This window comes from Zootermopsis nevadensis, unplaced genomic scaffold, assembly GCF_977971745.1.
Source record: "Zootermopsis nevadensis isolate Lab colony 2312 unplaced genomic scaffold, Znev_1.0 Znev_ptg000021l, whole genome shotgun sequence".
In the NCBI taxonomy this organism is placed as follows: domain Eukaryota; kingdom Metazoa; phylum Arthropoda; class Insecta; order Blattodea; family Termopsidae; genus Zootermopsis; species Zootermopsis nevadensis.
The window spans coordinates 16768838-16787019 of NW_028259153.1; the positions used below are offsets into that span (position 1 = coordinate 16768838).

An 18182-nucleotide genomic window follows, 5' to 3' on the forward strand; every position below is an offset into this window, starting at 1 on the left:
GGGTCCTCAATCCTTTCTAGGTACATATTTACTTTACTGACTAGCAGGTAGCAAGAGCATGTTCTGACAATCTATTAAAACACCATTGGAATCTAAGAAAAAACATCACTGAAGTAGGGCTATTGTTTCAAACTGATTAGCATATTACTCTGTAAATTCCTTTTTAACATCAGTCATTAGCAAGATGGTTTTCAGCATATAGAAAAACACAGCACTTACAAAATATGTATATAGGCCAGATGATGAAACAGATTTTCAGGCTGCAGGTTGAAAACACCTGCCATACAGGAGAACTTACTTGTTTCCATGCTCATCTTGAGCATAACTCTCTCAGTTTCTATAATATCAATAAAGTTTCAAATAGTAGCAGGCAAAATGAAACCAACATTTTATAATAATATACTTTCCTGAATATCTTACAGTATTTCTAATTAAGAAAAGAAATCTTTATGCTGTTTTATCTCACAATTCAAGACCAACTGAACCTACAACTAACACTGCACTGATGGTTGCTGTACTGCATTTCTGTCATTCAATAGTTAGGAGTGCTATCTAAAATCTACTTGCACCCAACAAAATGACGCTCATGCTATAGAATGTCAATTCCTGGCTCTTGTTGCTGGAAATGAAATATGGTCTGATGACTGAGCATGTTTCCCTTACAAGTCCATCAGGAAAAGAAGAAAAGTTTTAAAATGGAGAGACTGTCATTGTTGTTAACATTGATAAATATATTGTCAAAATTACTGGTAAATATCTGATTTGTTGACCTCAGATGTGAATGAACCAACTTAATGCAAGATAAATGACAAGTAAGCTAGGTAAGCATGTCTCCCTCTCTCTGTTTAACTGACACAATCTATTACATTTTACAACAATAAAAGTGTTTATTATAATATTTGATGTAATTACACAATTCTGTTGTGCTGATGAGTATTTTCTCCATCCATTAACAGTTCAACCTAATAATACGCTGACAAAAAATTAGATTAGAAAACTTATTAACAATTGTTTAATCACTAATATTAACTGGGTTCTTATTATACAAGAAAGTTGACTTCTATGACTGGTAATACAGATTATAAAATACATGCAAAAAGTCTAGCTTATACTTACAAAGTTAATGAATTTGGAATTACAACATTTTAATATTTATTGTTCACATTTTATGAACACACAATATACTTTTCCTTGTTTTAAGATTATGGCCTGTAGGTTTGGCATTTGTACAACACAATAATTTTATTCTGGACAGAAACCCGCTATCATGAAGCAGCAGGCGCATTGTTAGAATTACGATGGTGACAACGAAGCACCCACTGGGCATTTGGATTCTCTTTGTAAACAGCCAACAAGATGGCGTTGTGCTCAATTTGACGCTGCCCTGCAACAGAATGATCATGATATGTTAACTGACAAACATCTAATTACATAATAGTATAATGAAGAAAGACATGCAGACCATTTCTGAAATTCTATATACAAGTCCACATGGTGTTACAACCTAGATTATTATCATCATCATCTTCAATGCTGTGAGAACCTCAAATCACATGTAATGTGTGATTTACCACTGTCTTCACAAAAACCTACTACTGGCACAAAACAGAAATTACTTCAATCTACTTCACAGTCAATATTGACAAGATCCATTTTAATGTTATCCTCCCATCCATACACAACCCTCATGATTTATGGTCTATTTAATTTGTCTACCTTTTGCATTCTTTGGAGATGATGGAAACCACTTCTGAGGTGTGGGTACCTATGAAATGGACTCCACTTACAATGAGACACTGGAAAATGATGGGTTTTTTTTTTTTTTGGGGGGGGGGGGTAGCTATCATGCTTAAAGAACAATAAGTTTCATAACAAAGTACAATGTTCTAACTTACCAATATTTCCACCAACCTCATACAGATAATGTGTCTGCAAGGACACTTCTGGGCAGCTTGTAGAAAGAATGCAACTGAGGTTACCATTGGGAGCAAGCTCAGCCAATGCACGCGACTTCATGTCATAATGTGGACGCTGTGACACTTTCAATCCTACAGATGCAGGCATCTCACAGATCTTACTGGCCTCTTCCATAATTCTAGAACAAAATTAACAACACTTATCAATAATGGAATTCCAGTCCCAATAGGAGTCACAGGGTACACATTTGTTTCTTCTTGCTTGTTCTGTTTCATTCTGAATGTATTCTAGTACTGTGCTATATGACCATAGTGACAATAACTTTCTTTTACTGCCACAATTATCTGCATCTCATATGAAATGTATATCTGTAATCAATTAGTCATAGTATATTTTTAACTTCAAATGTAAACATTTTTGAATTCAGAGTCTTTATAATCTTCCTAATACGTTTCTCTCTCTCTCTCTCTCTCTCTCTCTCTCTATATATATATATATATATATATATATATATATATATCCAATATCAATGTAAGTTAATATACTGGACAAATAAATGAATATATCAACATATGATAAAATGTCCCAACTTTATGTTACAGACTCTGTGTTATAAAAATTACAGTTCTTCAATTGATCAAGAAATTTTCTGTTATTATATATGATGTTACATTTACACCGGCCTGCTCAGTTTGATAACAGTCAAGTGCAACATATGAAAAGAACTTGCCTTAAAACAACATCTCCTGCTGTAATATTTTCCATTAAACGTACTGGGATATCAAATAACTGAAACTGTGGGGCATTCACTCGTACAATGCCATCTTGAAAATCAACTTCATTATTGATCTTACGAGTAATAGGCTCGCGAGCACCAGTTCTTCTCCCCAGTAGTCGTTTCATGGGTTTGCTGTTCTCCTTTGTACCTCTACACATAAAGGAAACAATAAAGTTAAGAAAAGATTCATGATGCATTAATATGGATTTGTGAAAAGACAGGTTGTTGTTGTTGTGTATACTGACTGAAAAATGTAAAGTGAGGAGACTAGATAGATACTGGCTATAAAAATTTCAGTGATGGAAGGTGGTTGAAATGACAGATACTGTGTATAAAAGCAAGGAATTATATCACGGGAGAAACGGGACTAACACAGGAAGATCACGATTCTTACTAACAACATTTAGTCTATCTGTGATACAGCAGAATCCTGATTATCCAATTTGGTTAGGAAATATACTTTCCCAAATAACCAAAACACCAGATAAACTAAAAAATGAAAAAATAACATAAAAACATCAACAAAATATGTAAGTTTATTTACAGACATGCACTACTTAAAATTTTTAACATTCACTAATAACAGAAAGGATTTTATTTAAAATTTAATACAGTATACATCACAATTTTTTTAAATGAATAGTAATAACATTATATTGTAATAAACATCAAGTTTTAGCAATAACTGATTTGTGTTAATACCTTAAATAATATGTCATTGTTGTGTTTATTCCTTTCTTTCCAAACATTCTAAGTTATACAACAGATTTTATAAATTAATCGTTAATTTTCATTTATACCAGACAAAATCTGGTTAATCTGCCTCTGGATAATCAAGAGTCTACTATATTTCGGTTTTGTACATCAAATGGGTCAAGAAAGCATAATACCTATGGAAAGAAAACACATTCTGGACACAGGAATGTCTCAGATCAGTACCACAAAACTAGTGAAATTAGGATTCTGAAGGAAACATAGCTAGTAGTTCATAGAATCTACTACTGAGTACTTATGTACTTCCTTCTATGTATTAAGTGCCTTACCAGTTTTACTATAAGCTTTATGAACTGCTGGCAATTTGACTGAAAATTTTATAAATGCATGTGAGCATACAATTAAAAATTCATTTATAAAAACAACACATTTTCACAGAGCATATGACTGTATAAGGTTAGTAAATTGCAAGGCATTAATACCTCCTGTAGTGCTCTTCCTCATTAGAACGACGTATCTGTCTCACAAGAGACTCGGGAACAACCCACAGCCCTTCTCCAAGCTCCAACATCTGCTCTGTTAACCGACAGCAGATTTCTGCCACTTCAACCTGTGCTTTCAAGTCCCCCTTATCAGCAGGATGGACATATCTGCAACAACAAACATATCCAAGAGATTAAATTTCCCTCTTGACAGAAAATTGTCTAAATGCAACTATTTAACATGTAGACAGCTCATAAGTACAACCACACATTTCCTATGAACCATTTTTTGTATGTTAAAAATTTGAAATGGTAATGTCAGTAATATTATCACAAGCAAATAATTTTTTTTAACAACATTTCTATGTGGATATACCAAAATATAAGTAGATACAGCAATTAAACACATAAAAAATGTATGGTAACAAAAAAATTAATATCTAGGCTGGAATGAAGCCAGGCAGCTCAGTCAATATAGTGACTAGGCTACAGGCTGGATGCTTCAATTCCCAGTAGGGGCAAGAGGGTTTTCTCAAAGCTACTGCATCCAGACTGCTCTGGAGCATGACCAGCCTCTTATCTAATTGGTACTAGGGGCAAAGAAGACAGACCAACTTGACAAAGGTCAAAAATGAGCTGAGCCATACCTACAGTCCCCCCATACTTCTTTATGGGGTTACACTTAATAAGCATCACATACTAATTTACCTTTAACATTTTATTCCTAATACCTGACCTTCTGTATTATTAATAAAGTAGCTGCACTTGAGAATCAGTAATATATAGTACAGTAATCATAGTTGTAAAATGCTTGCTTTCATCCTGAATGTTCCACTAATCAGCCTTTGGAGCTAGTAACTGGCCGAGTGCCTCCTGAATGTAAGTCTAGAGCACTGCTGCTACACGAAGCTGATCGATATTCTGTACTTACTGAGGGCTGAACAGTGATGGTGCTATGATCATTGCAACATTATGGAGAGACATCTTGTTTTTCTTCTGGTTCAGGACTACTCGTGCAAGGAATCCAAAGACAGCACGAAGAGTGCTACGATACTCCGGAGGCAACAGAAGAACTAATAGGTTGAGTGCATGTGCTCGAGTTGTGTCATCTGACAGAGCTGCAATGTCATTTAACATCCAACATTACTTCTAAACAATCAACACAACAGGTAAATATTACAGATGAGTGGTAAGCACCTCTCTCTCATATTTGGCCATCAGACATTGTGATGGGTTTCTTGATTTTTCCCAGTCCCTCCAGGCTATGCTGGAATAGTATCCTGGTCTTGTCATCACAAAATCTTTTTTTCATATAAAATTTCTTTCCAGAACAAGCACTTCTCCTCATATTATTCAAAATGTTTTAAAGAACAAGAAATGGGGTGGGGTGGGGGGGAGGGACTGAACCGCAAATACCAACCCTCCAAATATTATTTACCCTTGATACATGTGAGGTAGTAGAATAACTTCTGGACAAGAAGATACTTACCATGGGTTTGGTAGAACATGTCAATGTACTCGATAGATAAAAGTGGCTGGGGCAGATCCCGTAGTAAGCGCTTCAGAACAGAAGATACATCATGGCAAGTTGCTTGCTGAAGAAGCCTGTCTACTTCCTCTAGTGGCCTCCTATAGAATACTGCCTCCAGTTCTGCACACAGTGTTGCCACCTTCTGCTGAAGTCCTGCGACACGCAGAATACCTTCTTCCTGTAGCCCATATCTCTCCAAATGAAGCAGTACCTAACAAATTCATCTTTGATATAGCAATAAAGTGTAAAGGGTTATGGGATATTTTATTAACAATCTTTCTGATAAAACATTTATAATACAGTGAGCTCTTAGTTGGCTAGACAAATACATCAGTCAGTGTGACAAACGAGAGTCACAGGTACTGCATTTGGATACCAGTATTTTGTGTTGCTTGTATCTTAATAAATAGTGGTACACAGAATTCCATTTAAGATGTACCTTCTGGAAGATTAGAGGAACACCTTCACAGTTCTCTGCACCCATCAGTTGGTCCCGTTCTAACAGCACTGCCAGTGAAACACCAAACACATTTCCTACTACAAGAAAAAAACATAACATTTAAAATGTAGAATCTGTAAGTTCAGCAACATGGAACTTATAAACAAGAGTAACACGATCAATAAAAGTTCAGTAATAATAAATATATGAAGAGAAATACCAAGAGATTATAACTATGAACATCATATTTTCTATACCACAACATTTTAAAGAAGAGATATTTTATGTTATACACCTCAAATTCATTAGTACTTATGAAACACACTGTCAATGGAGCACATCAGAACAGCAGTGACACATGAAACTGTTTCCATGTTCTATGGCATAAGTTATCATGTGTGAAAAACTCTTGTTTTGTGCCCATGCACCAGGACAACATATTTACACAAAATAAATGACAAACTGGCTACTGTACTGTGTTTACATGTAAAACACAATACAACACTGTGCTGCAACACAGGAAGCAGTTTTCTCTGATGAATAACATCAGATGATGGAATGATAATGTTTATAAGACTGTATATTATTTATATTCAAGCATCATGTACTCACATCGACATCAGTGAAGAGGCTAAATACATTTGTTTCTTCATCCACAGTAACATGAATTTCTTATCAGTACAGATGTACTTGTTAAGTAGGCAATCAACACAACATCTAAGCTTCCCTTTTCTCCTGTCAGTAAACAGAACTTGGGCTAACCATACATAAGATACATTTGGAAAAATATAAATAAGATACTTGCCTACTTTTCGATTCCTTCTTGGTGGCTTACGCTTCCTGAATGGAATGTCATTATTATCTAACAAAGCTGTTGCCTCAAGAAGCAACAGTGGCTGCAGCTTTGGAAGATCACCGTCTCCCATAAACTCTATCCAAGTTCTTCCAACTAGACTAGGATCTGAATAGATAGACACTCCAGACTGTAGAAAAAGAAAAAGAAATTATCCGACCCACTATACACCATGAAGATGCTTGAGGGAAAAGGCAATATAGCTCCTACTCAATCTTGACCTCAGCACTGGATGGGGGTTAGCGCTCAGCATCACGCCCCAGCCATGCTAATTCTTTACAATCACTTAGTATGGTGAACTTTGTTTTTCTATTTATTTATAAATTTCTCCTACAAATTTTGCATAATCTTATTTCATCATGAAAACCTGAAATTTTATCACCCCCCCTCATTTAACCTTGGAGAAGAGCGACTTTACTGTCTGAACAACAGAAACTCATACACATAAAAGCCTAACATATTTATATAAAACATCATAATGCAATAAATACCTCGACTCGGATGTTGGTGATGTTTTCATGACTGGGAAATAATAGTCTCTGCGAAACCTCTTCAAACCCAAGATGCCCCTGAGAACCAGAACGATGCAGAACAGCCCGCGCTGCTGCTCTCTGATGATTTATCGCATCAGTCTCATTGTCAGGGCTATACAAACTACTGTGACTACGTGAAATTGAAACATGATGATCCCTGTCAATGGAATGAAGGTCACTGTTAGCAAAGAAAGACTTCATCCAGCTGTGGTTTAATTAGTACTTGTCCAACTGCCAATAGAAACATACCCACTGTGGATTTAATGATGATACTTTAGCTTGTCCCTATAAACCAGAGTCAAAAAAATGTAAACATCCTCAGTCCTCCAAAATAAAACAATTAAAAGCACAAACATCTATCAACAAGGTAAGAATTAATGTTCATCAGTCATCATTTTATGCATCTTCAGGCCTCTAAAGAAGGTATTCACCAAACATGGATTCCAGTTGTACCAGTGTGTGAATGTTTTGTGCCAGCATATTACAGAATTCTACAAGACAGGCAACCAGCGCCTGGTGACTCAGTGGGATGCATGTGTCAATTACTAACACTCGAAATTGGCCAAACACATCTCTGACTATTATTATTATAAAATTAACTACAAACTCACTTGAGGAACTTGTTATTCCTATCTGTCATCTTGGCAGCACTGTTACTGATAAGGGCCACTGCAGCCATCTTAGAAGAGGGAACACCACTGGAGGTAAATGTGGGTGAAGTGGGGTCACTACCAGCACGTATCCTTTCTCGTGGTCGAGGTAAGTGAATGGTACCAATACGCTGATATCCCACCATTTGAATACCTTCTGCCAGGAAACATCAACTTTGCATACAGTGATTTAAGTTTGTGACACTACAAATTGAAGCACGTAATGTATTAACAATTTCTGATTCCCTAGTGGTTTGTAACAATGGTCAAGTCATTACAATCCAATTACAATGGACATCATCCACACTTGACATTTCAAAAGATGATTCTTCTCAAGTCTTCAGTGACTAGCTGTCATTACAATGACAAATAATTTTTATGAATTTTTATTTTCAAAATTAGTGCAGCTGTCAGGAATGAACAAACTCACAACCTCATGAATACTAAACACATATGCTAATAACTAGGTCTAGTGGTGAGAACCAACTCCTATCAGGTTTTGTACATTAAATAAACAAAATTCACCATAATTTCAGTGTTACAAATTCATACTCAACTAAATATATTACTGGGGGGAAGGGGGAGAGGAGGAGGAGGAATCAAATCTGAAGGTTTGTGATGAAGGTGTATAGTTAAAATAACAAATGTTCTGGACAATATTCATCATCTTGATTTTTTTATTAAAACATGTTTTGGAGCCTGAAATTTGACTCTGTCTTCAGGTAAAACCTACTCCTTATTCCCTGAAATTGGTATCAACCTGTGTATGTCTTCATCAGAAATGTGAACAATCAACTTAAATCTAGAGTGGAATCACTTAACTTTCATGTGCACTAAGACAGCCAGATCTTATATTTCTAATAAAACGTAGTATATAAGGCCATATTAAAAATAATATCTGAACAACAAGGTAGACTGGACTGAATCTTTTCATGGGCTGAATTTTTTCATCCCTAAGCTGTGAAGAGTCTATAAAAGCAAATTTTATATTTCAGAAGTAGAAATTTACCATATGCAGTTTCAATCTGTATACAGAAACTCAATACGTAGTTCCGACAGCACAACACATAAATGCATAGATGTGTAATTAAGACAGCTTACCAGTGTCACAGGCAACATCACCTCGGCTGCCTCCACCAGCCCAGTTACCAACACGACGAAACAGTTCTGAGGCACTGGCTGACCCACTAGGCTGTCTGCGTACTTGATCTTTGGCATAGCTGCTATACAACTGATCTCTCTCCAGTAAAACTGTGTGGCTTCTTGGACTAGATGAAGGAATGCTGTGGGTACAAAAGGAGACAGAAAGGTATTTAAACATATACCATACTTGGTTAGATTCAGGTTCCCATTGTAACATGTACAAAGATGGCTGTCTTGTGGGATGTTGTGCTGTAATCACCCCAATGAAGGAGGTGGTAAGAACCTCTGAAACATCAGTCAACTTCTGCCAGACTACATGGTAGAGCATATCAGAACTTAAACATTTATAATTACTGTACTTGGTTAAATTTAAACTGTCACGGAATATAATGATAATGAGCACTGAAATTCTGGAAGGTTAAATGTAGAAGGGAGGGGGGGAGTTATACTGGCACAAACAATTCAATTTGTGATTACAGACTATACTGGGGCTCTTTACTGTCTACCTCAGTCTCACACCAGAGTTCACAAAAGCTTCCAATTGTGAAAAGGATAGAATCATTGTTTGTTAACCCTTTAATTGGCACTTCAGTAGAATACAACAAAAGTTGTGTTTCCAACTGATGTAACTGTCAAGAAATCCATTTGTTACAGATATACAGTAGTCCCGATTATCTGACCTAAACAGGAGCAAAGGAGTCAGATAATCAAAAATATCGGATAACACAGAAGTGGAATGAAAATGTTGAGGGTAAATATCAACTCAATTTGTGTAAATGTTGGTTTGTCACATTTAGCATAAATTATTCAGCTTTTATTTACTTTCCTGCTAAGAATTTAAAGAATAAATAATTTACTCACTAGCTTGTAGTTGGAGAGCCAGCACTGTCTCCCCATACCTGTGGTCCAGCCCCTGGGTTAAAAATATTTGTACTTCTGGGGATGTGCCATGGTAAGGGAGGACTAGGAGGTCCCACATCTTCAGAACCTGTATGATCCAAGTCTAGAGAATCTGGTGTAGCACTGCGGGATCTTGTGCCAGTACTTGAATTCTAGAAACAAAATCAATCTTCTAAAACACATAAACATGAAACATATAATTCATTAACTTGGTCCATATCAGAGGTTTGAACTCTCTCAGACAACCTGCAGAACAAAGATGAAAGAACAGAAATAGATCTGACAAGATCCTAAATTCAGAAATAGTTACTTACTAGTAGTTTACCAATATTATGGATGTTATGTGATCTACAGATGAACCCCATTGCCTGAGGTTGTGTTGTGTTTGGCACATACGGCAAAGCAAATAGGAGATGAGAGGATTATGTACAGTAAAAAGGAAAAAACTGTGGAAGACATGGTCATGGGTCATTTGAAAGTAATAGCTCAGCATTTCTGTAAAGGGACTGAGTAAAACTAGGAAAAACCTCTCTCGGTATAGTCAGTCCATAGGAAAGATTTGAACCATACGAACATGGAACAGAAGTGCTAACAACTAAACAACTACACAACTGACATTCTGTACTGGTTAAAAATGACATTACAATTCAACAAGCAGACCCACACTGTACTAGCATTGTTACCAGTTGGTACAGTTAATATAACAGCTAAATAATAAAATTATGGCTTCCAGCTTGTTGTCCTTGTTAAATCAATTCTTCACTCTGTCACTACAAAACAACATCATACAAGCCTGTTACTGCTTCAAAAGCTACCAGCATTCACTCAATTTGCATGAATATGAGTCTGTGATCTACCATAAATTTTTTTAAACTGTAATAAGAACTTCCGAGAACTTATTACAGATATTTTCCTTAAAATGCTTCAATCACTTACTAATTACACAATTTAATAAAACATATTTATGCATAAATTCCTTCCTATTGTTCTTTCATGTTATGCACTATGTTCAAAGAACATATAAAAATGTAGCAGACATACTTCTACATCCCGGAAGACATCCCTGATGTCTGGTTTGCGGGCCCGAGAGCGCTGCTGGCGTCTCCTCTGTCGCACTGTAAAGTTGAGTGTCTTGACTCGACGTCGCACTGCCTCGGCATGGTGAGCCGGCAGGAGACGCAGTTCAGGATCCAACTCGCTCTCGGCCAGCTCACGTCCCTCCTCATAAGGGGCTGTCAGCTGGGGTAAGCCTGCCAGTCGAAGCCATTCCACTTCCTGCTCACCCTCTGAAAATAATAGCACTACCTCGTAGAAGTAGCTAAATAAGGCAAGCATGATGCCAAGAGGCAATGGGCATAAAGCTCCACGCATTATTAACATTGACACTCGGTGCAGATGAGTGACCGACTACACACTCTGGTCAGTTTATCCCCTGCAAAAGATCCTTATTTCCCCCACCAGTATGCAACAAATTGCAGATGTAATTAGTTAACTTCATTGTTTGTCTATTTGTTTATTGATATGACCATGAATAAGATCATTTGTAGGATGACTTAACTGGTTATATGGATTCACTGAGTACAAATATTTACTTACCCTTGAAGTAAGTAAAATTTAATACTTCCCTCCATGCACCCTCTTATTTTATCAGTGAAGAGTGAATAAAAAGATAAAGTCCCTAAAGGGAACTCATGTATTAGTAAATTTATTTCTGACAAGGAAGTTTATATGAAGAAAATTATCTGAAACATATCCATTTTCTTTATTTAAATTAGAAACTTACCATCACAACTTCGAGACCCATAATCTTCAACTTCATCCAAATAAACATCCAATAATTTCGTTTCTTGGAGAATTTTATATTCATTCCAGTAATCTTCAATATCCTGACTGACATCTGTTTCCATAGCTATTTATCTGTGAATTCTGAAGTCAGTCTTGGGTTGTTAGCATCAACAGTGTAATTTCTTCTGGTTATATGGACGGAGTTGCTGAGGGTCCAACTAGTGTAGCATCTGTCACTACTATTCCTGAAAAGGAAGATAAGATAAGTTATCAGGTGTTGCCCCACATACTCTGAAAACCTGACATGCTGAAGGATACTTCAAATACTAAAATCACATGCTTGTGTCACCGAGGTTAAATCTGATGCAGAATATACAGTTTTTTTCTTATAGAACATATAATTCGTAAAATGATCAAAGGTGATTTAATATCATAATTATTATACACTCTCCCATGCTGGTTTTTATATGCACTTCAAACAGTTTAGTTTACACTGATGTCAAGTTAACTCAATTCTAATTCTACCAATCCAGTACAATTCCTAGCATTACATAAAGCTCATATACAACTTTTATCACCAGATTTCTCAAGAACTTACCCTACAAATAATCAGTACGTGAGATGACACACATCTCATTATAATATATATTTTTTAATTCTTTTTGATATGATGAAAATTTAATAAAATGCATGAGAAAAATCAGCACAGATACTCCACTCAAGTCATACATTATATTAATGAACACAGAAAATCAACATTGAACTCTACAGAGATCATACACAATTTTCTCCTCTATTTCATTAAATTTTCACCATTTTGAAGAGGGTTTCAAATAAAAGTCTCACTTCTTTATGAGATCAATATTCCATTTTACACCAACTCTTTGCATGAACATTTTAGAAATATTTGATATAATGTTCAATACGGGCTTCATGCAAAGTATACATTATAATTAATTGGTATGCTCCAAAAGTAAACAAAAGAAATCTGTAGGGTAGTTTCAGAGATGAAACATAGATATATGCATGGGCAGACAGACCTCCCCAGGTGTTTATTTACGCACTTTGTTCACAGAATGCACAAGCAGTCTGTACAAACACAGACCTATTTTAAGGCTGCCAAACTTATTTAAAAACTCTTTTACATTTAACATTTAGTGTAAACTACAAGTAAATAAATAAAATGGCTTAAATCAGCTTCTCACACAAGTAAAAACAATTTATACCTTTACTAAGTGCAGCATCTGTGTTGCTGATTAGTTCTGTTAACAGATTTGTATCTGCAATAAATAAACATCAAGGCCAATGAGTGATGCAAAACAGCATTTGGAAACTATGGACTTTTCCAGTCTTATCTCACACTCTGGACAAAGTCACATCTCACTGATATTAGTATGCACTTCGACTTGTACCAAATATGAAAATGCACCAGTTATATCCAGCAACTGTCTGCGTTAGCAGAATACAAACAACTTGTCTGAATGATGGCTCCACACATCCCACATAAACTTACTAATGCATCACATCCATGAAAAACAAAAGAAGCATACTTTTACAAATTTGGAACCATTTTGGCACAGCTCTCATGTCTGAACGCTCAAGGTTAGATTTAAATTGTAAGTAAAATCACTACACAAAGTGAGCTAGCAAAGTGGCAGTGTCGCATTTGATGAGCACATGGTTGAAACTTGGTTGGAGACTAGTTTCCATAATGCGTATTTGCTCCAGGAAATTCCACAAAGTACTTTAAAATTATACACTGCAGATTAATCCTCCCAATTATTATTTCATCAACATTTTCCTGCTACATCTCATTTGGATGGTAAATAATCACAGCATTTGATGCAGTGTCGTTAAAATGACTGTCTTGATTTCGGCACTGATCGGCGATGAGTGGGTCAGTTTCGAGTCCCAGTAGCCGGCCTGGACGCGGAGGTTAAGAGAAAAAAGTTTTCGCTGCCGAACTTCCCAATGTGTAATTTTCTCAGGTGACCACATTTACATCCGAATACAATTCATCATCAGCAAGTGGGTTCATTACGCTACAAATCTATGTTTTACAGAAATATTTATATTAGGCTCGGCGATAAATTCAACGGCCAATCAAAGGAGAAACCGACCGAAGCCCACGACTGTTGCTGGGTGAACGCAAAGTTCAGCTTCAGCAGCTCAAGGTAAAATGAAGGAGACTCCCTGTCACTACCACCCAGAAGTTTCTCAACCGCTGTGCTGCAACATTTTGAATTCGAACGCGTTTCTAAGCATTTAACAATAGTTCACAAAGTGTAATTACAGCAGTGAGATCTTGTTCAACCCACCGATGTCTCACCGTCCTCTGAACAACCCCTGAACTACCCTTACTCTCAGTTCAACTTTTAAACCGTTTCCTCATAATTATTCTTAATCAATACAAATAGATACTCATTTGGGGCCAGAAACATTTCTAGCTGAATGTTTAACGTTTCCCACAATCGCATTCTTGAAAGGCAGTGGAGCTATCTGAGTTGTCTGTGGTTAGTTTTGTTTTGACTGAGGACACAAGTTGTTTACGCTCAACAAAATACACAGGCCTACTTAAGGAAATACCACGCACAATTTTCAAAGATCTTTCGTCACATGTCTCCGTGGGTCTGCCCCTCCTCCAGGTGATGCATGAGTGAATATGGAGCAGAGGTGAAATTACACCGACACAGGAAAAACGAAAGAGACGGAGAGAAACCACCAAAAATCTTCTCCGGCATAAAAATAAAAAAAAATCCCTTGATGGGAAACTGAACGTACCAAGTTAAATGGAAGTTCGTTAAGTGGTTCGAAAGTTATTAAGGACGAAGGACACGCGGGCTCCTTGATCAGTCTCTGGCCTTTCATTACGAGATCGTGTACTTATACAATGAAGCAATCACTAACACAGCACCAAATAATGATAAAAGCCTTGCAGGACATGATGGAGAGAGCATCTAGAACGAACTACAAATACGAATAAGCTGGCTTCCGTGGAATAGTGTAACAGAGACGGTCTGATCGATGTTCAGCTTCCGGAAGGGTCCTGGTAACCCAATCCTTCCTCGTACGGAAGAAATATTAGTAGTACCAGAATATAATTGGTGAACTACTAAACCAATAGGGAGAAATATAACAACAGCATTCTGTAGCTACAAACCATCATTCCATCACGAGGCATGGAAACTCGAGATAGTGACAAAGAAGCCCATCTCAGCCACAGAGAAAATGGACTCTCTCACTGTCATCCATCAGTCATGCATTCTGTGCATCACAACTATTATCAGCATTGCAGTCTCGTTTCCATACATGAATTGTGTGTCACTGTGCATACACTTGCAACTGGAATTAAAATGATGTTACCTTGTTGGTATGACCGAGAAAGACAAGACGGAATGCAGCTAATACATGTTCTGCTTTCGTAAACAGCGATTGTACTAAGTGCCAAATAGCCCTAGCGTATCGTAGAAGATGAAAATTTGGCCCGTACACCCATATCAGAGCACACACACCAAAATATAATTATGAAACAACATCTTCTCATTATATAGCCACTTTTACGTGCATTAAGCATAAGACGATAAAACCGACTTACATAAATACTTTACTTGAATCCTTTGGGCACGCATTAGTTTCGGAGGGATCACTGTTTCAGGGTACAAACCCAACGTCCGCTTGGCAGTACGGACGAGATTTAAAATGGACCTCTGGAAGACACGTTTTCTACCCTTAAGGTGGAGACGATTAGTTCCTTCGAAACGGTGATAGCCTCCCACAATCCCGAGACTACAATCCAAATTAAATGAGCCCAACAAATATTGGTGTAACGTACCAATAACAAATGTCAATAAAACTGTCAAGCAGTTTCAGAAATTAAACGTGCGGACGGACACAACACCTTTCCATCATGCATTAAATTCACACATCTCGTCTACAGAATCTACAATGTCGTACTAACCAACATAACAGTGCGTTCAGGGTCTGAAAGAAGTCGATGGTAAATTGTCTAAAGTCCACCGTCAAACGAGATGCAGCAGGAGGCCATTCTGACACCCCGCACGGCTGCTTTAGGACGCAAGTGATTGCCGATCGATGTCACTGATCTCTGCAATTACACTGAAACAAAAGCGACAGACAATTAAAGCTAGAGACGACCACATAACCTGGACATAAAATACGGCGGAGACAACCTGACATGCAGTTTGTTCGATTACACGAAAATGATAGCCTGAGATCGAACTGTTGTCAGGTACCAGCACTGAAAATGTATGATTGTGGCTAAATCTCTAACGAAGGCGGGCGATAGCACAGAATTGTAAAGTGTCCGAATGGTAGTAGGTTTATAGATTGGAAATATTTCTCTATAAAGTAGTTTCACGTGTTCATGCTTGCTTGCACTCTGTTTAAATGAGAGCGGAACTCGTGGAAAATGTAATATGATTTGAAAGGACGTATATAAAAGTACGAAAGGGATTAGGAAACGGGAGAATGAAGACGGGAATAGTGCGGTAGGAAAATGTAAATATTGGTTAGATACGAAATAGTAGCCGGGTATGCCTACTGGCAGAGGAATAGCAAATAGTTACCAGATCCCTAAAATATTCGTGTACTACCTGAGGAACTGTAAATGTCTGCGTTTTGAAAGGATCGTACTTCGTTAATTCCACCGCACACAGTACTAGTATTAGATGTGATAACATTTCGCCGTATAAAAACTTATTGCTTTAACAATTATCGACGTCAATTCAAACTATTAAGCGCGGCCGCCATATTGTTATTTTCCGTTTTCATAAAAGAGCAGAATATTTTTCACAAGTGCCAAAAAAAACTTCAGGGCACTACGCCGAACAGGTTCCAGTTCCTCAACATTGGTTTGTTTAGTTTTAAGGTAAAAGAGCCGTTTCAACCGGACTTTATTCAGCGCTGAATGAAATGGGAATACGGCCACAAATATTAAGGACTCGGAGCGTATCACGGCTTATTCCAACCTTGACATTTTTCTGGAGGCAGATACCACGAAAACTGCCAGCCAATTCCGGCCAGAGTTTAGAACCGGAAGTTCTCGAATACAATTTTCGTACGTTAACGGTGCACAAACTGTTCGAAGCATAAATTACTAGAGTTTCGTAGCTCGGTTGAACATGTGACAGGTAAGTTAAATAAATAAACAAAAAATAAAAATCCCTAGTAATGAGGAACTACTAATATAGGCCTAGATAGGCGGATCCGATAACTTGGCCGGCGACACTCCCGTTATATTAACGGACCATAGGGCCAACTCGTTAAATATGGACGCGCTTTTAATGTGTACTAAGATATTCCAGGCATTTACTCCAAATAGACGGCAGCATCGACAGTCATCCTCTTACCTTACTGGCACATGGTAGCCACATCGTGCCATATTGGTCAAGAACTCTTGTCCATGACCTTCGAAGAACCATTAAACATTCGGAAACTCAAGCATATACTCAACCCTTCCCACTTAGCATACTAAAACTTCATTCAATATTCTCACTGCACACCAACTCAAGAAGAATACGTCTGTGCGCGAGCGGGCATGTTCATGTACGCCTTCATTCATACATACATAGTCAAGCTTTAGACGCATGTACTTTTTAGGCAGATTTGCTTTCCTGTGAAAAAGGACAAGGTTATGAAACTGTAAGCTTATGTGTGTGTCCGGTGTCACCTCTTTTAAACTACAGATTAATCGACCAATATTCGTGAAATTTGATATGAACGTTATACGACTGAAGACCACACTAACTTCGTACCTTTTAATTTTCTACAGCCAGTAATAACAACATGCTGGAAGTTCAGAATCGTCACATGACCCTCTCCATTGTAAATATTTTATAGATTTTTTATTGAGACAAGATTGCTTGAAGGGAGGATCAGACTGTAACAAAACCCTGTCATCAGGGAAATAAATAATGCTGATAAATATTCATGCTCAGAGCGGCCTATCATTGGCTTATAAACAGGAAGACTGTCTTCTGGGGATTTTGCGCCGCGTAGTCTGGTAGCAGTGCGCTTGCTGCCTTCAAGAGACGATAGAGGACTCAATGAATGGAGGCTAAAATAATTGCAGGCTTCGTCCATCACAAGGAAATACAAATGTAGAACCTCTTTAACTTCTTGTTTCGTTCATTTGATCTTTTATTCATTCTTTCTGTTCTGGGCCAGTTTAAGCCAATTCAAACCCGCACACTGCAATTTGTTTCAGTTCAATTAAGCGACGAGTGTGTCACTCCCACAGCAGAAGTTCGCATAATAACCACGTTGATGTTATCTATGGTGGAGAATGAAAAAACATCTAGATAAAACATAATTTCCAAACCAAGATTCGTGAAAATCCATAATTCGTTGAAGATATAAAATCCACGAATGTAATACGGCAAGGGTACCAATCCTTAAAAAGGAAAATATTCTAACAATAAATACCCTCATCTTTTTA

General features: G+C 37.3%; 1 protein-coding gene across 4 annotated transcripts in view; it reads right to left on the bottom strand.

Moving 5' to 3' along the window:
* Window positions 1–862: 862 nt before the first annotated feature.
* The window catches only part of LOC110839195 (Rho GTPase-activating protein conundrum), a 35699-nt gene continuing 18379 nt past the window's right edge, over window positions 863–18182 (bottom strand). For 2 of the 4 annotated variants that reach the window (XM_022083119.2, XM_087352509.1), the window contains exons 2-16: window positions 15684–15841; window positions 11724–11970; window positions 10982–11226; window positions 9902–10092; window positions 8999–9180; window positions 7859–8054; window positions 7206–7404; window positions 6667–6844; window positions 5862–5959; window positions 5381–5633; window positions 4823–5009; window positions 3892–4059; window positions 2648–2845; window positions 1896–2095; window positions 863–1384 (exon numbers count right to left, since the gene is read on the bottom strand). In XM_022083119.2, the coding sequence (XP_021938811.1) occupies window positions 1266–1384; window positions 1896–2095; window positions 2648–2845; window positions 3892–4059; window positions 4823–5009; window positions 5381–5633; window positions 5862–5959; window positions 6667–6844; window positions 7206–7404; window positions 7859–8054; window positions 8999–9180; window positions 9902–10092; window positions 10982–11226; window positions 11724–11847 (2538 nt within the window). In that variant the 5' untranslated portion in view covers window positions 11848–11970; window positions 15684–15841 and the 3' untranslated portion in view covers window positions 863–1265. Of the gene's footprint in view, window positions 1385–1895; window positions 2096–2647; window positions 2846–3891; window positions 4060–4822; window positions 5010–5380; window positions 5634–5861; window positions 5960–6666; window positions 6845–7205; window positions 7405–7858; window positions 8055–8998; window positions 9181–9901; window positions 10093–10981; window positions 11227–11723; window positions 11971–12951; window positions 13006–15683; window positions 15842–18182 lie in introns of all 4 variants that reach the window. The other 2 variants (XM_022083121.2, XM_022083123.2) reach the window with 2 other exon arrangements.